General features: G+C 39.7%; 1 protein-coding gene across 4 annotated transcripts in view; it reads right to left on the reverse strand.

The window, feature by feature from the left end:
* Positions 1-1629: 1629 nt before the first annotated feature.
* Positions 1630-26057, reverse strand: part of GTF2IRD2B (GTF2I repeat domain containing 2B) — a 58769-nt gene continuing 34341 nt past the window's right edge. For 3 of the 4 annotated variants that reach the window (XM_063089589.1, XM_063089588.1, XM_063089587.1), the window contains 7 exons: positions 16888-16944; positions 14212-14274; positions 9400-9477; positions 7594-7677; positions 6780-6963; positions 6411-6439; positions 1630-4289 (listed from right to left, as the gene is read on the reverse strand). In XM_063089589.1, the coding sequence (XP_062945659.1) occupies positions 2686-4289; positions 6411-6439; positions 6780-6963; positions 7594-7677; positions 9400-9477; positions 14212-14274; positions 16888-16944 (2099 nt within the window). In that variant the 3' untranslated portion in view covers positions 1630-2685. Of the gene's footprint in view, positions 4290-6143; positions 6199-6410; positions 6440-6779; positions 6964-7593; positions 7678-9399; positions 9478-14211; positions 14275-16887; positions 16945-26057 lie in introns of those variants that run through there. The other variant, XM_063089590.1, reaches the window with a different exon arrangement.

A 26057-nucleotide genomic window follows, 5' to 3' on the forward strand; every position in this document is an offset into this window, starting at 1 on the left:
AGAGCTGGGAGGTGAAGCCAGGCTCTTCTTTGATTCCAAAGCGCTACTGGGTCCAGTACATTGCCTGACCCTGCAGAGCACATGAACTGCAGGGCAGGCCTGGTGGCAGGGGTGTCTGAGGTATGCTCAGAGGAGGGAGTCTGTGCACACAGGTGCATGCCAAGCTGAGGGCGAGGTGCATCTGGCTTCCAGGGCCCTCTGCAGACCCTAGTGTCCCTGGGGACTGTGTTGGTGGACTGACCAGCCTTTTCTTCTGCCCATCCTGGGATGGGGAAACAGGGCCTTGGGACAGATACAGGGTACTCCCTACCCCAGGAAACTGAGAGACCCACCAAATCCAGCCCCCAGCTCCTGACCTGGTTCCTTCCCCATCTCCACCTTTAAGTGTTCCCATCTGCAGATATCCCATCACCATGACTACTGAAAACCACCTCCACTCATTCCCTCCTTTCCCACAATCCTGGCTTAGTGACATGAGTGACAGTGCTGATCAACAGGCAGTGTTCGCCAAGCCATTCTGGTCCCAAGACACATTCCAACGTAAAGAAGGAATCTCAGGGCCTTAGGAGTTGATTCAAAGCAGAATAGTCTCATGAATGGTCCAGTCAACAGAAGGCAGCCTAGGCTGAACCCTGTTGTCCCCTCTGTCATCCAATGGACTAACCACCAGGGAGCCACACACGACAGGTGATGAGCTCAGAGGCTGCATGACACATGCTAGGTCTCCACGTTAGGCATGGTGAAGGCTTAGAAATAAAGAACATGGACATTGGAATCACACAGATCCGGGTTTGAATCCTGACTCCTCTACTGGCTGTGTGACCTCAGGCAAGCCACTCAACTACTCTGAGCCCCAGTTGCCTGTGTATAAAATAGGGGGTTGATCTTTTTCTGTCACCTGGCCACACCTCTGATATATGATGTCATTATCCACTCAGGTACATCAGGAGCTGGTCCTTCCACTAGCCCCATTATAAATCAGTCCATTCTGGATTCCTTCTTCAGGAAGTGAGCCTCTGAGCTCACTGGACAGAAATTGCCTGGGTGGGGACATTTCCCCAGTGTCTGAGGATAGGCACTTGGGCTCCAGCTGGGGCTGGCACCTTGTGCAGGTCACAGCAGCCTGGAGGCTGGTCTCTCCTCCTGCGCCTCCCTTTATTTGTATCAAAGCCCCTCTCTCCACTGCTTCCTGAGGTGCGCCCCCATGCTGGGATCCTCAGCCTTCTTCCGCTCTGGTCACAATAATTCCCCCCAATCTGGAAAGTGTTCACAATTTTGGGTCACTAATTCCAGTGATTAAGAACACAGATATAAGTGCCTTCAAATGACAACCCTTCAGGGGAAAAATGCTATGCAGGAAAGGACACTAGATCAACAGACGAAACTGGAGTATGAACAGTAAACTACATAAGAGTATTGCATCAATGTTCAATTTACGGAAGTTGGTAACTGAATCATGGTGATGTAACAGAATATCCCTATTCTCAGAAAATGCTCCCTGAAGTATGAAGGGCCAAATGATGTATGTAATTTTCCCTCAAATGGTTTGGAAAAAAAAATGCGTACACATTTATACACATATTATGAATATGCATAGACATTCGTTTATACACACATAGGCACTGATCATAGACACAAACACACATATGAGAAAGGGAGAGAAAACAAATGATAAAACGCAGGGGTAAATGGTGACAACATGAGAATCTGGCTAAAGGACGTACAAGTACTTTTCATATATTTTTGCAACTTTTCTATAAATTTGAAATTATTTCAAAATAAAAAGTTAAAAAAAGAGACAACCGTCAAACCTCAACTTACTTTGTTTTTTATAGCTTATATTATTTGGATGTGGGCTTTCCATTTTAAGCTTGACCTTTCTAGCTTCATGTGAAGACAGAGACAGATAACACAAGAATACTACAGTATATGAATATGTCTCTAACCAATTCTCCTTAAACTTGGAAACATTTTAGACCACGTGGAATACCATGCAAATGGGGGAGCAGTAAATGTGTGCATATCTGCCCCTCAATGAATATACACCTCTCTCTCTATTCCTCTAAGTTAAACTTTGAAGTGCCAACCACAATGCCTGTGGGGGTCAAGCAGGTATTGTGAAGGACTGAAACAGGCCAGGTGTAAGAAAAGTCAACTCCTGAAAGGGATAGCCCTTGGCTCACCTGGGAGAGTGTGGTGCTGATAACACCAAGGCCACGGGTTTGGATCCCTATATAGGGATGGCCGGTTAGCTCACTTGGGAGAGCGTGGTGCTGACAACACCAAGTCAAGGGTTAAGATCCCCTTACTGGTCATCTTTAAAAAAAAAAAAGAAAAGAAAAGTCCCCCTAAGGTCAAGAACAGGACAAGGATGTCTGTTCTCTCCACATCTGTTCAACATTGTTCTGGAGATTCTAGCCAGGATGATCAGACAAGAAAAAAAAAAAAAAAAAGCATCCAGAAAAATCAGCTACTAGGAATACAATAAAACTTTCTTGATTTTTACTGAACTATGGTGAAGCATAAAATGTCATACAAACAGGTGTGATACTGCAAGTTACATTTCCGGTTCAAAGTGAAAAAAACTGAAAACAAAATATTTGCAGATTCATTTTCTCATCTCACAATCCCTTGGGCCTAGAAGATTCAATCCTACACAACACAGGTCACTGCCAGTTCTTTCTGTCATGTTGCAATGTGCAGCACGGAGTTCCACGGGGGGTCCTTCGGCTGGGAGCAGTATTTCATTTTACTTAGTTTCATAATGGAAAACAGCTGTTCACAAATGTGGGTACTCCCAAACATGGAGAGCATCCTGGCACAGTGGGTTTTGTATTTCGGGTAGCTGCTCCAGAGGTGTTTGTAGAATTCTGGTATCCCGACCTTGTCGTATTTTGTTTTCAGCACTGTGTTGCATTGCAGATCAATAACCTCCATCTGCAGTTCTTCGTGCACACTATCAATCTTCATGGAGAACGGAGAGCTGAACAGGGTCAGTTCACTTTCATAGAGTTTGAAATCAGACAACCTTTTCTGGAATTCAGTCTTCAATTCCACAATTTTGGGAATGTAGTTCAGGCCATCACTTTCATTTCTGGAGACTGATTTCAGTGTGGGAAAATGGGCCAGATTATTCCTGGCCAAATGAGACTCCCATAGACACAGTTTTGCTAGGAATGCCCGAATCAGGTCGTACATTTGCGTAACAATTTGTGAATGCCCTTGGAGGGATATGTTCAAAGTGTTCAGATGCATCGTCATGTCAACCAAGAAGGCCAGGTCTCTGATCCAATCTCGAGAGCTCAGTTGAGGCAGGGGTTTTCCTCTGGATGACATGAAGGAATCGATTTCTTCCAACGATTCAAAAAATCTCTTCAGCACCAGCCCACGACTGAGCCACTTAATCTCTGTGTAGTACAAAAGGCTGCCATATTGGCTGTCCAGTTCATAAAGCAAGGTTGTGAACTCGCTGTGGTTCAGCCCACGGGAGCATATCCAGTTCACAGAGTTAACTACCACGTCCATGACATGGTCCATCTTTAACTTTTGAGCACAAAGTGATTCTGGGTGAATAATGCAACAAATGGACTTAAGTTCTGAGCCCTTGCAAGACATTGCCACCTTGGACTTCAGCTTGGTGACAAGCCCATTACTTACATCCACCATCGCTGGAGTGCCAGTGGAGGCCACGCTTACTAATTTTGACCAGTCGATAGTGAACTTTTTAAGACTTTTCTCAACACGCAAAAATATCTCATTTCCAGATTTTGTACCTGTCATGGGCACCGTATCCAAAAGTTCTTCAGATACATCAAAATTCTCATCGACACCACGGATGAATATGGCCAACTGCGTGGTATTATTTATATCTGTGATCTCATCGATCGCAATAGAATATGCTACAAATGACTTGATTTTTTCACGTAACTTCTCCCATAAGTTCCCAGCCACATCTTCTACGGTCTGCACAACAGTGTTTTCAGTTGGATTCACATTTGCAAACAATTGTTTTTGTTCAGGACACTCAATTTCTGATGACCCTAAGAGATACTTCCTGAGCCCTTTTTTTAGCTCATGAAGCTTCTCATCACGCACCTTTTCAGTATACTGGTCATAGTGCTTGCTGTGGTTGGTTTGATAATGGCGCCTTAGGTTGTATTCTTTGGACACAGACATGCTCTGTTTGCATATTAAACATGTAGGAATATTCTGCACTTCCACGAAGAAATACGCTCTCTCCCACTTTTCTTGAAACACACGGCCCTCCTGGTCTATCTTTCGTTTTCCCACTTTTCATAGAGACATGGAGACAAGAAATATTTCACTTTTCTCTTTACTATCAGAACAACAACAGCAAATGCAGGATGATAAACACGAGGGCTGAAGTGGCTGGGGGCAGGGTGGGGCTGACTGGAGAGTAACCCACCCCCACAGAGAGGCACAGCTGACGCTCTGCTCCAGCCAACTGCTGCCAAGAGGGAACATGGGCCCCCCATGGCCAGATCTTCAGATTTCCAAAGAAAACCTAGAGATTGACTTTTTTGAAAGTGTGCCTGGCTTTTCTATTTTCCTTTTTTTCAAAGAAAATGTAATTTTATTAATACTATTTTTATATTCTAGGATGTTGTTGAGGAGCAGTTGGGAGGGAGGGGGAGAGGGGAAGGGGTAAGGAAATGGAATGGAAGAAGGAGAAAGGAGGAGGGGAAGGATTGAGGCCTGTGGCAGCCCCTCATTCCCACAGGGGAGACAGGGGCGCGGGGGATTGAGGGGGTTGGGGTGTTCCAGTGGTGGTTTGCTCATTGCCAGGCTGGGTGCAGATGTCAAGGGATGTGGCAAAATCCATCGCCCCCCACTGTCCCAGCTCGGGAACCTGGGGCTCTGCTTGCTGTGGCTTGGTGGTCATCACTGGGCTGGTTGCACCTTTTGGAGGGGCATGGCCGAGGCCCAAGGCCCCTCCACTGCCCTGGCTGGGGAGAGCCTGCGGTGCTTCTTGCAGTGGCTGGGTGGTCGCTGCTGGGCTATGTGCCTGGCTTTTCAGTGTTGGCTTCTACTTCTCATTTTTAAGAGGAATATGAGCCAAACAAAAGACATCTTTGGCGGGGTTCAGTGTGTAGCTGTATTTGCTACAGCTGGTTTCAACAGCAGTGATTTGACAGTATGTTTGCATTTGAATGTATATTTTCTCATTTGATTCCCAAGAGAACGTTGAAATAACAGCGATGGAAGTAAGCACAGAAAGCATATCATTTGCCTGCTGTGAGTCTCTAAAGACATGGGTGACAGCTGCAGAACTGCACAGAACTCACACATATAAATGTGTTCAGGTGTACACGTGCCGGTGTTTTAAATTTAAAGGACCTTGCCACCGTGAAGGTAAGCAAGGTACTTCCAGAGAACATAGACATGAAAGTTCACTTTAAGAAAATGTACGCAAATCTACAAAGACAGAAAGTCAATTAGTGGTTGCCTAGGGCCAGGGATAGGAATAGGAAATGACTGGAAATGGGTAGGAGTAATCCTGGGGTGATGAGAATGCTGTAATGTTAGACTGTGGTAACAGCTGCACAACTCTAAATTTACTACAAATCACTGATTGTACACTTAACACAAGTGAATTTTATGATATGCAGATGATGCCTCAATAAAGCTATTCAAAATATATAAAAAATCATTTAGCAACCAGATGAGCTTAAAAATAATAATTGAGCATTTTAAAAGAACACTTTAGCTTTCAAACTTTAGGATTAGGGGTTACCCAGTGACTCAAACTCTGGAGAACATCTCTGTTTCTTCTGCTTTACCACCTTATAGGAAACTGGCTGACCTGCAAGGGCTCTAGGGGAGACATTAAAAAGATTTAACAAGTAGAGTGGCCTGTGCATTGCTCAATCGCATTGCTGAATCAGAACGGATGTCAACTTTAGCACCGGAGGTGTTTCTGGGGCTCCTGCTGTGCCAGGTGGTACCCTTTTTGCTTTGGAACTGTGGGGATGTCAGGTTGGGGTCAGGGGTGCTAGGGGTGGGGCTGCAGTAGCAAGTAGTCACTATTTACCAACTAACCCTGACTAGTTAAGTATTGTGACCTCAAGTGCAGCTGTGCAGGTGGCCCCAAGGGAGTCCCACCACAAAGCGCTCTTGAACAAGGGTGTGCTACATCACACGTCACACACAGTTTGATGTAGATCAAGCTTCATGAAACTGTTGTATGAGAAAAAATGCCTGGTTAATAAAAAGCAACAGAATTATGGGACTTTGCAACATGCAGGAAAAAAATTAAGTACATGTAAAAGGCTGCATGCTGTGCTCTGAAGCTCAAGGCTCAAGAAGCAAGGACCCCATGGCAGTGCCCACTGAGACACCTCACACAGCATAACAGGTGCTGGGACACTCTTGCCACACAGAATACTCACCATTACTAAGCTCAAGTCCTGGAAGCGGTCTGAAGAGAAACAGACATTGGTAAATGGAACGTTTTCCCTCTCTCGTCCAATTAGTTCTATTTGACAAACTTTGCTGAGTGTCAACTCTATGCTACGAGGATTGGGAGATAAAACTGAGATGGGGTGCCCACAATCACCAAGAAACAGGAACATGAACACGACTCTCAGAAGCAGAAGATGGTAAAGTGAGAGTGAGAGGCAGCAGGGCCCAGGAGTTAACTGGAGGGACCCCATGGCCCACCTCCCGGGGCAAAAATCTCTGGCCTGCTTCCTGCCCACTTTGGGTAAGTTATGATCTTCAGATTCCTTCCCATGACCGAGCCAGGGACTCTCACTTACCTAATGACTGTGAATTTGATAAACTCTGCGGCATCCAAGATCCTTCTCATAGAGCTGATTTCCAAGTAACCAGGGGCTTTGAACACCACCCCTGGGGGCATGCCATCAATCACCACACAGCCAGGGTTGAAGGTGATTTTCCTGTAGGGAACTTTCACAGGGAAATCCACACCAATGGCTTCACCTGTGACAAGACAAGCAGCATAAAACTAGTTGAGTCTGTCACTTACTTTTCGCAAACCATGCTTAAACTTTAATGTCAAGATTTAAAAATTATTCTCATTAAATGACAACACCGGTGATCAGCCATTATTACTTTATTTTCGAGCAATACTATGATGTGTGAATACAGCCTTATTTATTTTGAAATTGTTGTGGGAAGTATAGCAGACTCAGTTTCTCCATCCATTAAATAGGAATGACCATAGTACCTACCTGAAAGGTTTTTGAGAGGATTAAATGATTAAACACATGTCAAGCACTAAAAATAATGCTCACTCAACATAAGAACTCAGTAAATCAAAGATAGCCATTATCATCATCATCAGTGTTTCCATGCACAAGGGCATCAGTGAAAATACACACTAATTTTGATCATAGACTTCTTGTAAGATAAAATCTTCTTTTATTTATTTATTTATTTTTTATTTTGGGGGCTGGCTGGTAAGGGGATCTGAACATTGACCTTGGTGTTATCAGCACCATGCTTTAACCAAATGAGCTAACCAACCAGCCCAAAATAAGTATCCTTTTAAAAAGAAGTATTTCAAGTATGCAAATACTGGATATGTAATGATATAAATTTAAAACTTACCAAATTTTCGGCTAAAGAGGTCATTGACTTGTTCTCTTAGCTGTTTAATCTTTTCAATGCTTGATAATCTCTCCTTCTCATTATCTAAAAATAATTAAACAAATAAACAAACCAGGGTTATTAATGTATTTTCCCCCATGAAAGCTTTTGGAAGAAATGCCTGTCAGCACTTGAGAAAGCACTTTACGTGGCTTACCATTCAGTTTACTTTTAGCAATAATTAAGCATTTTGGAAACTTGTAAATGGAAGCCATTATAGACAATAGAGGATTTTCCAAATTACGACCCTATATAAACATACTACATACTACTTTTAGAAAACACTTTCAATATCATGTAAGACAAAGATGTCCACTTTCACCACCACTCTTCAACATTATAATAGAAATCTGAGCCAATGAAATATGACAAGTTAAAGGAAACAGATACACTAGGATTAGAGGGGAATACTTTTCAATACTTTAAAAATTTTATTCTATTTCATTTTGAATAACTAAAGCAATCACATGTCAAAGTTCAAGAGGAAAAAGAATGAAATTCTGCCATTTGCAATAACATGGATGAGCTTAGAGAAAATTATGTTAAGTGAAATAAGCCAGGTGCAGAAAGAGAAACACTGCATGTTCTCACTCATATGTGGAAGTTAAAAAAGTTATCTCACAGAAATAGTAGAATAGTGGTTACTAGAGACTAAGGGAAGGATGAAGGGGGTGTGGGGTATGGGGATATGGTGGTCACTGGATACAGAATTGTAGAGAGATAGGAAGAGTAAGATCTAGTGTTCTATAGCAATATAGGAAGACTGCAGTCAACAAACAAATTACTGTATATCTTCAAGTAGCTAATTGAGAGGATTTTGAATGATCCTGACATGATGGATATGCTAAATATCCTGATAGCATCATTGCACACTGTATAAATGTACCCAAATATAACACTGTACTCCATAAATATATACAATTATCACAGGTCAATTAAGAAAAAAAAAAGAAGAAGAAGAAGAAGAAGAAATAGTAGAACAGTGGTTACCAGAGGCTGGGAAGGGGAAGTGTGGGGAAGAGTTTGCTAAAAGGATACAAAGTTACAGTGAGATAGGAAGAATAAGTTCTTCTGGTGCTCTAGGGTGACTAGAGCTGATATTTTATTGTGTATTTCAGGATAGTCAGAAAAGAGGATCTTGAATGTTATAACCACAAAGAAATGATAAATGTTTAGGTGACAGATATGCTAACTATTCTGGCTAGATCATTATACAATATATGTGCATGTACTGAAACAAACTGTATCCCATAAAAATGCACAATTCAAAAATAAATAAATAAATTCAAGAGGTATAAAACAGTATATGGAAACATCTCTCTCACATCCCTCTCTCAGCTGTTTCTTTTCCCAGAGGAACTACATTATTAGATTCTTTTGCATCTTTCTAGATATATTTTACATACACATAGTTAGAAAAGAAGATTATTTAACAATGGGCAACAAATACATTTCACCTCTATGACCAATTACAATTCAATGGTAGCTGGTACGTAGAGTTGCCTTCTCTGAGATGGATTTTCCAGGTAAAGCCAGGGCTTGGCCAGGAGAAACAACATACGATTAGCAGTGTCAGACGTGAGCAAGATATCTGGGGTGTGGCAAACTGCAGCGTATTTTATATTCCTGAATTATTCTTCAGTTGTCAGGGTGAACTAAGCAAAAAACGACCACTCTAAGAGACTAACCCATATCATAAAATGGTGAAGACGAAATGAAAAATATAATATAAAGTAAATTATGACAAAGCCAAATAAACATCCATACCTGGGACTGTCACCTGAACGATGTTAAGATCTTCAACACCTGCTGCAGAGTTTGTAATATTGGTTGAATTTGTGTTTCCTTAAAACAGAAATTGAAGTTTAGAATTTATAGAAAATAAGGCCAATTCTCTTCTAAAAATGTCAACAGCACCATTTTGATCAGAACCCAGACTGAATTTTTTTAAATTGCAGAGAACATTTAGCTACAGGATACCGAGGTGGCTCGGGATCAACTGACATCTGAGTCTCTGCACTTCAGTGCTGCTGTCAAAGGGGAGGGCACGAAGACTTCTACTTTGTTCTTAGCTCCTGATACTTCGGCCAGTCTATAATTTTAAGAAAGGTATTAAAATTATATTTCCTTTGTTGTTACTCTCAATATAAAGGGGAAAAAGGGAAGTCAGACTTTATAAGTATGCCCTAAAGGACATTCAAAAAGCAGATATCCTGTGAAAAATGGATTAACAGGCATAGTCTGGGAAAGGCTCAGACACGGTTAAACAACAAAAGCATGGCTAACATCATCAAGTTTTCTAGTCAAACGATAAAAACAATATTTACTTAAGTTATATGTGACGAATGTAAATTAACCTGTCTGGTCCTTTCTGAGAAACACAGAGCTCAGTCCTATGTTATGTGAATGACCTTCACTCGGGCACGGGAGAGCCTGCACCTGACCAGCATGATCTCAAAAGCACATAAGTAGTCACAGCGTCAACAAAAGGCAACAGGTTTTTCTGTGGTGCCCATGCTGCTTCCAACATAGAATTTTTGGAGAAATGTGGGAAAATTTGCTGCTCTTGACCTTAAAAGCACTCAATTTCTTTTTTTCTTTTTTTTTTTTTTAAGATGACCGGTAAGGGAATCTTAACCCTTGACTTGGTGTTGTCAGCACCACGCTCACCCAATGAGCTAACTGGCCATCCCTCTATGGGATCCGAACCTGTGGCCTTGGTGTTATCAGCACCACACTCTCCCGAGGGAGCCATGGGCCGGCCCAAGCACTTAATTTTTTAAAAAATTAAATCTAATAAATCCTGGAAAGTCTGACTCTGTCAGGTACAACAATAAGAGATTACTGAAACTACAGTGAGGTTCCATCATCACCTTGAAATAAGAAAAACATTTTAGGGCACTTAACATTGCTAAGCCTCCAAAATACTCAGAACCAAATTCAGGTCATCAAACTCAATTAACAGATCATGCCAGAGAATGAGGCACTATGTTCTCATGTTCATCTTTTTAACATAATCAAAGTGTTTATGTTTTATCATTAAAACTGATTCCTCAGGGCTGGCCTGTGGCTCACTTGGGAGAGTGTGATGCTGATTACACCAAGATCATGGATTTAGATCCCTAAACAGCAATGGCCACGCGGTGCTGACAACACCAAGTCAAGGGTTAAGACCCCCTTACCGGTCATCTTTAAAAAAAAAAAAAAAATTGATTCCTCAAAATATAAATATCTGTCACAAAACACACTAAGCACAATGTCTCTTTTAAAATTGATCAAATCCGGGCCGACCCCGTGGCTCACTCGGGAGAGTGTGGCGCTGGGAGTGCCAAGGCCGCGGGTTCGGATCCTATATAGGGATGGCTGGTGCGCTCACTGGCTGAGCGTGGTGCGGGCGACATCAAGCCAAGGGTTGTGATCCCCTTACCGGTCACAAAATAAATAAATAAATAAATAAATAAAATACAATTGATCAAATCCAATTAAAATTAATGCATACAAGTTGGCAATTAATCCATTAGTTACCCTTCACACTTCAAATGGATGGCACTTCTCAGTGGTGAGTCTATGTCTGAACTCTTAAACTCTCACTTCACACAAGCAATGACTGCTCCACTGCCTTACAAGTTAGTTTACAGCTTCTCATCTGGCTCCAGAGTCTAGCGTCATTGCAGTAATTCACGTTAGACAAAGGAGAACAAGGGCACACCTGCAGATGGACTTCCAAATGCATTAGTCCTCTGCTAGACGCATTCACATTAGTGCATACATTATTTACCGAATCACTTATGACTAATTCTTTAAAAAACTGCCACCCAGAATAAAAGGATGCTGAGGCCTGCACTCCCTATACAATTGTGATGTCCCCATAAACAAAAGTACAACACAGGAGCCACCTTGGAGACAATTTTCCATCAACCAGCATTTAAATCAGTGCTGGACTTTGATTCTACCATGAGATTTTTCTCTTTACATTCTTAAAAGTACCTTCAGGAAACAACCCAAATGTCCATTAACAGATGAATGGATAAACTGTGATTTATACATACAATGGATTATTATTCCACCTTAAAGAGGAAGAAAGTTCTGATACATGCTACAGCATGGATGAACTCTGAAGACATTAAGTGAAAGAGGCGAGACACAAAAGACCACATATTTTATAATTCCATTTATATGAAAGATCTAGAATAGGCAAATCCATGGAGCTAGAAAGCAGATTGGTGGCCAAGATCAAGGATTCAGAATCCCATACTGGCCAGCTGCCAAAAAAAATAAATAAATAAAAATAAAGCAGATTATTGGCTACCCAGGGCTAGTGAGAGGGGAGAATGGAGAGTAACTACTTAATGGGTACAGGGTCTTCTTTTGGGGTGGTGAAAATGTTTTGAAACTACATAGAGGTGGTGGTTCCACAACACTGTGGATGTACTAAATGCCACTGAGTTGTTCACTATGAAAGAGTTGATTTTATATTATGTGAATTTTACTTCAATAAAAAAAAAAATACTTTAAGGGATTTCCTTTTGTGGAATTTTAAGGAAAAAAAAATCCTCAAATGTCCTTAGCTGGTTCAGAAGGATGCTCCAAAATCAAGCGTACCTGATGCCACGCTAACCTTAGGATGACTCTGAAACTGGGCCATGTAAATACCATGTTTTATCTGTAAACCTACTAGGCCCTGCTGACTTCAAGCACAGATGAATCAGCACAAATCCAACCTCACTGATGGAAAATCCCTATGGAAATACATCGCCCCCTGGCTGTGGATCAGTGACATCGTCCCTCTGTGCTCTTCTCCCCTGACAGCAACATAAAGTTGTCAGGCTAAAACATGCAGAGAGGATGTCCATTAGCACAGACCCAGATGATATCTGAATTTTTCCCCTTAAGCAATAAATATATGCTTACTGTGAAGAATTAGGGAAATAGTGAAAGGCAGAAGGAAAAAATTAAAGTCAAACATAATCCCAATACTGTTTGAACAGTTTGTTTTTTTTGTATTTTCTTCTATTTTGTTCTTTCTATATAATAAATTTTCTAAACAAAACCAAGATCTTACTGTAATTTATGACTCCTCTGAGCCCTCCTCTCTTTTGTTTATAACTTTTCTTGTGACAGTTTTCTTAGTTTTCACGAAGCACATGTGAGCATTTTTCTAAATGAATCGCCACAGTCCATTCTGACTGTTGGACACTTAAACTGCACCTACTTTTTCTTTGCTATAAATGATGAGAGAGCTTTTACTCCCCTCTGAAACAATCAACTGGATGAAACCTTTTAGAATTCAAATGAATGAAGTACAATGGAGAAATCAAATCAGGACAGGAACGTTCAGTACATCTTGCAACTCTCCCAGTCATGGCACAATGAATTCAGGCCCTGTGGTGTTCCATGTGCAGTAACATTATCTCTAAATAAAAAAGAGCCACTCAGCAAAAAAAAGTAAAAACAACTTCAAGTGGACAAACATTTATTTTAAAAGCGTAATCATTTCTTTAGTTTGTATACTATTATCCAAAGACTACCACATTTCTGATGGAAAAATGGAAAGAATGCAGTTATTTAATTTTATAATTCAGATTTTTACTAATTCAAATTCATACTTGTTCAGGTGAGTGAGATTTTATTAAATGCTAGCGTGGAATTATATACCTAATGACATTAATTCTGAGACCTCATAACATTATTAAATATGCAAAATAAAAGAACTTCTCACACTAGGGAGACACTACGGATCAGCTCATATTCCAGAAGCAGAGATAAAAATATCCTTTAGTGGATTACTACGTGGATCACAGTGAAAGAAACTACACACATCCTTTTAACTAAATGGGCGGAAAATCCACAAATTCCAGGATAAATTGTCTCATTCATTTACCTAAGAAATCAAGACAGCTTTAAGAAATTTTTAATTATAAAAATGGTCTTGGAATATGTTTCTAAATACTTGACATGGTTTTGAAACAAGCAAACACACAAACAGAAAACTAAACAGATAACACGACAGTTTGTAAGTATTTTAAATAAAATAACCCTACAAAGGGATCCCAGGAAAGTAAGCCCTGACTAAACCACACTTTCTTCTTTCCTTCCTTTAGACACCTGCACTTGAGCTGAGTTCACAGTCGCAGGCCCGAGGAGCAGCTGTTCCTCTTGAACTCTGCTCACCCACCCTGGCAGGACAGGGTGTGTCTCTGAGTGAACGCAGTCCTTTCCCTTCCATTTGTCCCCACTGGCCCCTCACCATCCATTCTTTCCTCATTTGTTTCACTGTGGGCCAGTGCTAATTTGCAAGGCTTAATTACGTTGTCTAAAACTGGGTCCTGGGCTGGCTGGTTAGCTCAGTTGGTTACAATGCAGTGTTATAACACCAAGGTCATGGGTTCAGATCGCTGGAACAGCCAGCCGAAAACATAAATCAATAAATCAATAAAAGTGGGTCCTGATGGGACTATGGGCTGCGCGAGTCCTACAGACACACACATTGATTTCAGTCTCTTCCCCACAATAATCCTTTTACAAACAATGAAAACCATACTTAGCAATGTGACTGCAACCAGGCTTTTGGCAACTAACCTTCAATTTTCACCTCAGCTTCAGAGTTCTCATTTGTTTCAGAAGGGACCAGCTGAGTAGAATCTTGGAAAAAAAAAAATTTCTAAAATGACATTGATTATTAAGTATTCTCTTCATGTTCCAATATTTCACTGCTCTTATAACAAAAAGTAGCATATTCTGGCATTTTAAATACAGTTCATACATAATAAATGTGAAGGTAATTTTAATTTTATAAGGTATACTAATAGGATAATAAAGGATAATTTTATAAAGGATCCTCTTATAAGGGATAAACGGAGATAGAAACTTTCAGATATTATCAAATTATACAGAGTTACCCACATTAACGGACATAGAATTCTTCTATTTGGGGTAATGGGATTCATGTGGTCATAGTGTTTTCTTGTTGTCATCAGGAATTACTAGGATAAAAAAAAGCCATTTGTCTTGGTTAATAGCTCCCCTCTTATCCCACCAGTAACGCCAGGGCGATTCGTAGTCTATAGTCTATTGTTACATGCAATCATGACCGATCTTCCAGTGGACAAGAATTATGACATATATATTAAATTCTACATATAGACAAAAGGTATAAATAAATCCTAGGTAGAAGGGAGACAAAATTCCTACCTGGCTAGAGATTATCTTGCCTAACTCTGGCTCATTTTAGAAAGATTTGCCAAAGATGATATTAATTATGAGTAACAGGAAAAAGACTAGAACTCAAAGCTAATTTAACTGTTTTGATATCGTGCTGTAGCCATGTGAGACGCTGTCTCTGGAGGAAAATGGGTGAAGGTACATGGGACCTTCTCTGCACTACTTTTGTAGCTTCTTGTGAATACATAACTATTTCAAAATAAAAAGTTAAAAAACAAAATTAATTCAGGTCCATTATAGACGGACTTCCCACTGTACTGTGACAATAAAAATATCCCCAGAAAGAAAGTACCTCAAAGACCAACACCCAATGAGTACCTCTGCCTCCCCACCGAACCCCAGCTCCGCAACCGACACCCACCCACACGGTCTTCTTTCCATTCTATCTACCCATTTAAAAAAATGGCCAAATGACATCTTAACAGTCTTTAACAAAGGGAAGTAAAATGATTAAAAGAAGAACAGGTTTGGGCCGAGCCCGTGGCGCACTTGGTAGAGTGCTGCGCTGGGAGCGCGGCGACTCTCCCGCCGCGGGTTTGGATCCCACATAGGAATGGCCAGTGCGCTCACTGGCTGAGTGCTGGTCATGAAAAAGACAAAAAAAAAAAGAAGAACAGGTTTAAGCTGAATTAGAAACAATTGCTCTCCCTGACACCAAGTTCAGAGATTGAGCTGAAGAAAAAGAAAAAACAAAAAATAAACGGATGAATCCTGTCACATGATACAACATAAACGAACATTGAGAACATGGTTCTGAGTAAGACAAGTCACAAAAAGACAAAGACTGTATGATTCCATTCATATGAAGTATTTAGAGGTGTCATACAGGAAGTAGAATGGTGGTTACCAGGGGCTGGGGGAGGGGATGGGGAATTGCTGTCTCATGTGTACAGAGTTTCTGATTTGCAAGCTAAAAAAGTTCTAGAGATCTGTTTCACAACAATGTGAATATACTTCATACTACTTAGAGATGGTTAAGATGTAAATTTAATGTTATATATGTCTTAATAAAAAAAATAAAGTTAAACAATGATATAGTCAAATTGTCCTCTTGTTTTAAAGCAACTAAGTTCCAAACAACTAATTTTACAAGTGAATAAACAATTCTAAGACTGGAATCCATCTCACTATAGTCTTTTTCCTTGGGCAAAATGTATCAAAATTTTTGGGGTCACAGAACTGATGGATAAGTTACTCAGGGGGCTGTTGGAACCATCTTCTGCAATAAAGAACTCCAGACCCCACAAGTCAGAGAAGTTACTAAAAATGATCACATCAGCTCCTTGGAGAATGCTGTTGACTTAGTGAAAACAAAACAAAAGAAAATCATTTTGGTACTGTACTTGTTAACTATCTGTCTTAGACAGATAAACAACTCCTAAAAGCAAGATCATCTTGCTTGAGAATTGACAAAGATGTTTCATGCCTCTAGGTTTGGAGAGGAAATCTCTTTTACTAATTTCATCCTGGGGGGCTGGCCGATTAGCTCAGTTGGTCAGAACATGGGGCTGATACACCAAGGTCCAGGGTTCAATCCCTATACCAGCCAGACACGCCCCCCCAAAAAATAATAATAAAAAGATAATTTTATCTTGGATATACACAAACCACCTTATTCTCAAGATTTATAGATGATGCTCAAGGTTTATATATGAATGGAGGGAAGTATTATCAAATTTTACTTCTAATTCAAGAATTTCCCAAAATACTATTCAACTATGCTCAAAAGAATTTTAGCATGCCACGTCAAAAGACAAAATGAAATGAGCAACAAAGAGCACCAGGTGCAAAGTTAACTTCTCTACCCAGGAGCCTTAAGTAGAATCACTTACAGATGAGAAAAGTAAGAGAAGAGTAGAGCCCTTAATACTATGTCTGAGGACGAGGACTCGAGTTTTCTAAGGCGGCCGGCATGCCAGAAGAGTCACCTTCTTTATTTCCAAATATGTGTGTTTAAAAGAGTATGTTCTCTTGTAAAATACTACAAACTTTAGAAAAGAGAGAAAGAGAAACAAAGTGCTTCATTTTTCTAACCTTCCATTGGTAATTCCATTTCTATTACTTCATTGCTTGTGGAAGAACGATGGCTTTCTGAAAGGAAAATAAATAAAACATAACAAAGTAAGAAATAAGTATTCTAAAAAAGGAATAATTTAATACAATGCAAACAATTCAAGACCCACACAGGAACACACATGAAATACTCCCACTCCCTGAAATAAAATTCAGACAAATGATCCTTTCTTTACTTCTTCTCTTCATCATTGTATCTTGACTTTGGAAATTTTTAAACATACAAAAGCAGAAAGATCATATAAGGCAGGCCACATGCCCATCAACTCATGTAATCCTGTTTTATCTGTGTCCACTCTGCCCCCACGCACACTGCGTGTTATAAAGTTAATCCCAGCTATGATAAAATCCCACATGCAAATGCCGTGGTATGTACAAGTAAAAGACAAGGGCTCTCTTCCTTTAGGGTTACCACAGTATCATGATTACCCCCCAAGTTAACAATAATTCTTTACCTTCATCTATTATCTAGACATTGCTCAAATTTCCCCTGTACCGGCCAGCTGTGAAAAAAAAAATTCCCCAACTGTCTCATAAACATCTCTTTTGCTTGTGGTTTTCTTTTTTTTGGTGGCTGGCTGGCCGGTATGGGGATCTGAACCCTTGACCTTGGTGTTATCAGCACTGTGCTCTGACAAATTCACTGGCCAGCCCCCTCATAAATGTCTTTTAAAAAAGAAAAAGAACTATTTGGAAATAGTTTTAAACTTATAGAAAAGTTCCAAAGATACAATAGTAGAAAGAACCATAAGATGTACACACCCTTTGCCCAGATCACATTATGGTAACATTTTATTCCATATCCCTGATCATTCCCCCTCCCTCCCTCCCTATTTAGAGAGAGAGGTGTATATATACATAATTCTTTATTTCTTCTGAGCCACTTAAGGGAAAGTTACATACATCATGGTCCTTTATCTCTAAATACTTCAGTGACTATTTCCTAACAAAGGGGATATCCCTTTACATAATCACAATAAAGCTTTAAAAATCAGGAAATTTAACACTGAGACAATATTTCGACCTATTCCAGTTTTGTCAGTTGACCCCAAATGTTCTTTATAGATTTTCCCCTTTCAGTACAGGGTCCAATTTAGGGCCAGGTAGTGTTCCTAGTTGTGTCTCTTTAGTCTGCTTTAATCTGACAGTTCCACAGTCAGTCTTTGTCTTTCATGGCATCGACACTGTTTAAGAATAGAGACCCCCCTCCCCCATGTTCCCCACCCCAAAAGAATGCTCCTAATTTTGCATTTGCCTGATGTTTCCTCGCCATTAGCTTCAGGTTTTGCATTCTTGGCCAGAATACTACCTCGATGATGTCGTGTCCTTCTCAAGATGTCACATGGGGGGCGGGCATAATGTCCACCTGTCCCTCACTGTTGATGTGAATTTGATCACCTGGTCAAGGTATTGTCTCATTTCCCCGCTGTATAATTACCATTTTTTCCCCTTTCCTCTTATAACTAACTAGCAGCCTATAGGGAGAAACTTTAAGACCATGTAAATATTCTACTCTTCTCTAAGAGAAGACTCCTCTCTAAGTTTAGCATTCATTGATGATTCCCGTTTGACCCAACCTATCATTATAATGGTTGCAAAAAGATGGTTTTCCAACTCCAGCATTCTTCCTATCTTCCAGTCGTCACTTGGCACTCCACAGTGAGCAGTGTTTTTCTACAGTTTGTTCAAATCAGGATCCCAACAAAACCCACACATATGTACATGGTTATATCTCTAAAATAAATCTCTTTTACTTTAAAACAGGTGTCTCTCCATTTTTTTTTTACCTGCCGTTATTTGTTGATGAAATTAGTTCCTTTGTCTCACTGAGTCTCTCATGTTCTGGAGTTAATGACTGCATCTTTGTGATGGTTTCATATGTTCCTGCATTCCCTGGATTTTCTGAAAACTGCTTGTTAGATCTAAAGTCTGGATCAGACCTAGGTTTGATTTTTGGGGGCAAGAATCCTTGCCAAAGGTGGTGTGGTGTACTCCCTGGTTACCTCTCTTTGTGATGTTAACCAGGGGACCAGTGAGTTCATGGTAAAGTCCCCATCAACCTTTTATGAATAGTTTTAAGGGCCATTGATGATTATTGTCAAGGTGCATTGTTTCATTAGGAGTTGCAAAATGGTGACAGTTTATGATTCCTATTTTTTAAAAATTTTATTTTATTTTTGGCCGCAAAACAAGTCTTAATACATTTAAAAAGACTAAGATCACAGAAAATGTGTTCTCTGACCAAAATAACAGAAGGAAACTTAGAAAACTCACAATGTGTGGAAATTAAATAAGACTTTCCTAAATAAACAATGGGTAAAAAGAAAAATCACAGGGAAATTAGGGAGTACTTTGAGATAAAAGTCAAAGCACAACATATCAAAATTCATAGGATGCAGGGCTCACACAGTGCTTAGAGGAAAATTTAGACTTGTAAACACATATTAAAAATACGAAAAATCTCAAATCAGTAATGTAAACTTCTTCCTTAAGAAAATAGAAAAAGAAGAGCAAACGAAACCAAAGGCAAATATAATTAGATAAAAACAGAAATATATGAAATAGGGAATTAAAAAACAATAAAGAAATTAAACAAAACCAAAAGTTAATTCTTTAAATTAAAGATCAACAAAATTTGCAAACCTTTATCTGGACTGAACAAGAGAAAAAGAGAGAAGACAGAAATGACTAAAATCTAAAATAACGCACGGGCCTGGTAGAGCAGGTGCTTCTATTACGCTGGAGTGGGCTTAGAGGAGAGAGATGTCCTCTTCTTTTTCTGGTCTCTGCTGGTGACTCTCCTTGTGTCATTGCAGTCAAGTGTCTGGCAGACCACCTGCACGGCAGCTGTGGCTACTGCTGTGACATTGAGCTGCTTTTGCGTGGAAGTGGTGTTTTCGGCATGCTTTTGCCTGCTTCTAGGCAGGGGATGCTGCCGTTGGCTCCTGCCTAGAACTCTAGGCGTGCTGTTTCTTGCCTGCTTCCAGGCAGACGGGTCTGCCCTCAGCTCCTCATGACTCCTTTTAAAAAGCCTATGTTTTATTCCTCTAAATTATTATTGGTAGGGATCCAAACTCTCAACTTTGGTGTTACAGTCTCCAAATTCTTTGAGTGAAAAAAAGATGCAGGGAGGGGCTAGCCGGTTGCTCAGTTGGTTAGAGCGAGATGCTGGTAACACCCTGTACCAGCCAGCTGCCAAAAAAAAAAAAAAAAAAGGTTGTGGGGGTGGATCTAGCACATATTTTATTTGCTAGGTAAAAGACCACATCCAAATAAATTTGGGGTTTTACTATCAATGACTATAACTATATTATTAAAATATTAATTAATGTCTGTCAGCAACAACAACAAAAAAACACCATCATTTATACTTTTCTTCTACTTTTTCCCTCATGTAAAGTGCAGATGCGTATATTTACACTCTTCCAATGAATGACAAAAACCAAACCTGCCACACTGACGCACATTGTGGGACTTAAATTTAATTCCTATTCCCGTGACTTAAAAAAGAGCAACTGAGGTTTGAACAGGTAAGAGCCCTCACAAACTTCACGCTAGGAAACTCACAAGCCACACAATGTTTTACGAGGCCCATGGCCCTGACAAAACAATGAAATTTTTGTTTATTTATCAATTCTGCAATTATTTGAAAAAAAGTGGTAGGTTATATCTGGGCACGCTGGATTTAAGCTTCTTTTCTCTTTCCAGTCTCTTGCCCCCAATTTCGTTTATACTCTTAACATTTATAGAACATTAAGTGGCCATATTGGAAGAGAAGGGAATAAGAGGGAGGCTGAGGCAGGAGTGGGCTTTCCACTGAGGAGTGGGCTAAGAAGAGACTACTGGTAAGTGGTGAAGGGTGGGCACACCAGGACAAATCGGTGGAACCTTCCAACAGCATGTCACAGGAGGCTGTACATACCCAGACACTCTGGCCCACACGGAACCAGTAATTTTCATTCTCTTGTTAAATCTGAAGAGAACTACTATACTCATGCTCTGTGGCGTCATTAAAGGCAAGTAAATCTTGCACTGCCCACGTGAAGATCAGATACAAGCGAAAAGCTTTTTCTATAGCCAAAGTGCATAGTGTCGCAACACCGAACAGAACATGCAAACTGGTTTATCAATTTGCTGATTTCCATCACAACTGTGCTAAAAAGCAAACGTAGGGGGTTCGAAGCGTTTCAGGGCTGATGAGGAAAAAACACGGCAGTAGCACGCACAGCTTTATTTTGGCTATGCTTTGACAGGTCTGCAAGCCGGTAAAGTCCCTCACAGGATGAGAACATCCAAAGACTATGGGGGTGGAGGGGGCGGGGACACCATCCAGAAGGGGAGAAGGGCAAAGGAACTCCCTGGGGAGAGGGAGATGGGAGAAGGGACTTCCAACTCTATGTGAGTTGCACAGCAGCACAGAGGGGTTCTCTGGTCAGAGTTCAGAAGGGCGGCAGAGAACTGGGGGCTCTATAGCCCTGGGGTTTTTTTAATCTATGGCTAGCAGATGTTGGTTGAAGTTTCTTGGTGTACACAAAACAGGCAGGCTCTAAAAAGGGCTAAAAATCTGCTTATTCGGACTATGTTTAAAACAACTAAATGTGTAAAAACTTTAGTTTGGCATGGGCAGACTTTTGAGCTAATGGGTCTCAGCCTGCTGTGAAGAAATAAACAACCTAGGGGCCAATATCCAGAGGCCATCTTTGGCTCATTTACATAACACGAGTAACTTCCACACTGCACCATCGAGCTGTTCACGCTCAGCAACATGCAGCCACAAATACTACAAAATTCAAATCAGTTAAATACGGAAGCAAGTCAAGTACCCACGTTGGGATTTATTGTATGACTTTAACAAGCAGAAGTAGAGGTAAGTAATTTTAAAACACATTGCTCCTTATGAGGTTCATTTCCTTCTTGACCTTGGTGTTATCAGCACCATGCTCTCCCAAGTGAACCACTGGCCAGACCCCTCATTAAGTTCATTTGCAAGCAAAATAAAGTTTACATAAAAAAAAGATGTAAGCCAATGCATCTTTTTCCCTCTTCCATTTCAAAAAGTCAAAATCCAGAACTAAATATCACACACAGTAAATTTAATGTAAATTAAGTTTAAAATGCTGATGCGCTCTGCAAATTGGCTAGAAAAGTGTATCTTTGAAATATTTCAAAATGACGAATTTTCCGTCAGAAGGATCATTTTTGAACAACCTGCTTTGGAACATAAATTTAGTCATCAAATTTGGATTAAAAATATGGAATAGTAGCCATTATATAAAGAAACAAGGCAAAATTAAAAATAAGAGAGTGGCTATGAAATTCTGACGCATGCTACAATATGGATGAACCTTGAGGACATTACAGTAAGTGAAAGAAGCCAGTCACAAAGAGATAAATACTGTCTCATTTCATTCATACGAGGTGCCTGCCGCAGGCAAATTCAGAGACAGAAAGCAGAATGGCAGTTGCCAGGGGCTGGAAGGAGGGAGGAATGAATGGTGAGTTAGTGTGTAATGAGCACAGTTTCAGCTGGTGATGACAAAACAGTTCTGGAGATGGATCGTGGGTACAGCCGCACAGTAATGTGAATGTACTGAATGTCACTGAACTGTGCACTTAAAAATGGTTAAATGGTAAATTTTATGTTATATATATTCTACCACAATAATAAAAAAGCAAAAGCAAATTAGTGACATGATGACTATTATTGTGGCCAATTTACCAAGAGGACAAGGACTCAGGTAAATCTATCCACGAAGTTACAGCAAAATCCTACATCTTGAATGGGTATGAGATGTGTTGAAAAAGATCTGATAAGCAGTTTGCTCAAGTCAAAAGTTAAAATTAATCACAAACTTTCTTTCATACAGATTATTTATACAGATTACAGATACAGGTTAATCTTACATTTAATCTGCTTATTTCTTTTATTTATTCACTACATATTATTTATATACATTATTTATTTCATTTATTTTTTAAATTATGTATTATTCACATACCATAAAATTCACTCTTTTCAAGTGTATGATTCAGTAGTTTCCAGCATATTCACAAGGTTGTATAATCACCACTGCTATCTATTTCCAGAACATTTTCATCATCCTTAAAAGAAATGCTGGACACATTAGCAGTCACTCCCCATTGCCCTATTTCTCCAGACCCTGGTAACCACTAATCCACTCTGTCTCTATGGGTTTGCCTATTCTGGACATTTCATATAAATGGAATCACACAATTTGTGACCCTTTATGTCTGGCCTTTTACATTTCATATGCTTTCAAGGTTCATCCATATGACAGCAAGCATCAGTACGTCATCCTTTTCATGGTGGAGTAATACTTCATTGTATAGATACACCACATTTTGCTTATCCACTTATCAACTCATGGACATCTGACTTGTTTCCACCTTTTGGCTATTGGAAATAAGGTAAAAGTTTTTGTGTGAACACATGTTTTCAATTCTCTTGGGTATATATACATTGAATTTGGTATATGTCTAAGAGTGAAATTACTGGGTCAAGTGGTAACTGTCTGACTTTTTGAGGAATTGCCAAACTGTTTCAAAAGCCACTGTACCATTTTGCATCCCACCAGCAGTGCATGAGGGTTCGTTCCTCCACATCCTAGCCAACACTTGCTGTCTGCCTTTCTAAGTATCATCATCCTAGGGGGTGTGAAGTGGTATTTCACTGTAATTTTGATTTTCTCTAATAACTAATTATGTTTAGCATTTTTTCATGTGTAGTACATCTTCTTTGAAGAAATGTCTATTCAAATCATTTTGACCATTTTTAAATTGGGTAATTTGTATTTTTTTTTTTTATAAAGATGACTGGTAAGGGGATCTTAACCCTTGACTTGGTGCTGTCAGTACCATGCTCTCCCAAGTGAGCTAACCGGCCATCGCTATATACGGATCCAAATCCATGGCCTTGATGTTATCAGCACCACACTCTCCCAAGTGAGCCAAGGACCGGCCCTGGGTAGTTTGTATTTTTGTTGTTGGGTTGAAAGAGTTCTTGGTCAAGGGTTCAGATGCCCATACTGGCCAGCTGCCCCCGCCCCTCCCAAAAAAAAGAAAAGAAAAAGAATTCTGGATAGTAGATCCTTATCAGATATATAATTTGTAAATATTTTCTCCCATTCAGTTGGTGGTCTTTTCACTTTCTTGATAGTATTCTTTGAAGTGCCAAAGTTTTTTATTTTGATGAAGTCCAATTTATTTTTTTCTTTGGTCATCTGTGCTTTAGGTGTCATATCTAAGAAATCACTGCCTAATCCAAGGTCACAAAGATTTAGTCTGTGTTTTCTTCTGAGAGACTTTTTTACCTCTTACATCTATCTAGGTCTTTGATCCATTTTGAGCTAAGTTTTTTGGTGGCTGGCTGGTAAGAGGATCCAAACGCTTGACCTTGATGTCATCAACACCACACTCTAACCAATTGAGCTAACTGTCCAGCCCCATTTTGGGTTAATTTTTGTATACGGTTTGAGGTAGAGGTCCAAATTTATTTTTTTGCATGTGCACATCCAGTTGCCCTAGTACCATTAAAAAAAAAAGACTTCTTTCCTCATTGAATTGTCTTGGCTCTCTTGTTGAAAATCAATTGGCTATAAATTTATGTGTTTATTTATGGACTCTCAATTCTATTCCATTGATTCATGTCTATCCTTTTTTTTTTTTTTTTTTTTTTTTTTTTAAAGATGACCGGTAAGGGGATCTCAACCCTTGACTTGGTGTTGTCAGCACCACGCTCAGCCAGTGAGCAAACCGGCCATCCCTATATAGGATCCGAACCCGTGGCCTTGGTGTTATCAGCACCGCACTCTACCGAGTGAGCCACAGGCCGGCCTTCTATCCTTATGCCAGTACCACACAGTGCTGATCACTGTAGCTTTGTAGTAAGTGTTTTTGTTTGTTTTGTTTTTTTGTTGGCTGGCTGGTACGGGGATCCAATCCGTAGTAAGTTTTGAAATCAGGAACTGTAGGTCTTCCACTTTGTTCTTCTTTTTCATGATTGTTCTGGCTATTCAGGGTCCCTTAAAATTCCATATAAATCTTAGGAAAGTCTTCCAATCCATGAAAACACAGATTTATTTTATTTTATTATTATTTTTTTTTTAGATCCTCTTTAATTTTTTCAACAATGTTTTATACTTTTCAATGTATAAGTCTTACATTTCTTTGGCTAAATTTATTTCTAAGTATTTTATTATTTTTGATGTTATTGTAAACGGAATTTTTGTAATTTCATTTTTGGATTGTTCATTGCTAAAATAAAGAAATGTAATTGATTTTGTATATTGATCTTGTAACCTGAAACCTTGCTAAACTCATTTATTAGATCTGATTTGTGTGTGTGTGTGTGTGTGTATTCCTCAGGATTTTCTATATACTAGATCATGTCACCTACAAATAGAAATAGTTTTACCTCTTCCTTTCCAATCTGGATGCCTTTTTCCCCCCTTGTTTAATTGCCTTGGCCAGAACCTCCAAAATAATGTTGAATAGAAGTGGTGAGACCAGACATCCTTGTCTTGTTCCTGACCTTAGGGGGAAAGCTTTCAGTCTTTCACCATTAAGTATGACATTAACTATAGGTATTTTGTAGATGCCCTTTATCAGGTTCAGGAAGTTCCCTTCAGTTCCGAGTTTGTTCAGCATCTTTATTGTGAAAGGGTGTTAGATTTTTTCAAATGCCTTTTCCTACGCCTACTGAGATGATGGTGTGGTTTTTGTCCTTTATTCTATTAATATGTTGTATTCCATTGACTGGTTTTCATATGCTGAACTAACTTTGCATTCCTAGGATAAATTCCACTTGGTCATGGTATATAATTCTTTTTATATGTTGTTGGATTCATTTGCTAGTACTTTATAAAGATTTTTATGCCCATATAAATATACCGGTCTGCAGTTTTCTTTTCTTGGAATGTCTTTGTCTAGTTTTGGTATCAGGGTAATACTGGCCTGATAGAATGAGTTAAGAAGTGTTCCCTCCTATTCTATTTTTTGAAAGAGTTTATGAAAAATTGGCATTAATTCTTTAAATACTTGGTAGAATTCATAAGTGAAGTCATCTGGTCCTGGGCCTTTGTATGTAGGAAGTTTCTTGATTACTAATACAA

The sequence above is a fragment of the Cynocephalus volans genome, chromosome 3 (genome assembly GCF_027409185.1).
Source record: "Cynocephalus volans isolate mCynVol1 chromosome 3, mCynVol1.pri, whole genome shotgun sequence".
In the NCBI taxonomy this organism is placed as follows: domain Eukaryota; kingdom Metazoa; phylum Chordata; class Mammalia; order Dermoptera; family Cynocephalidae; genus Cynocephalus; species Cynocephalus volans.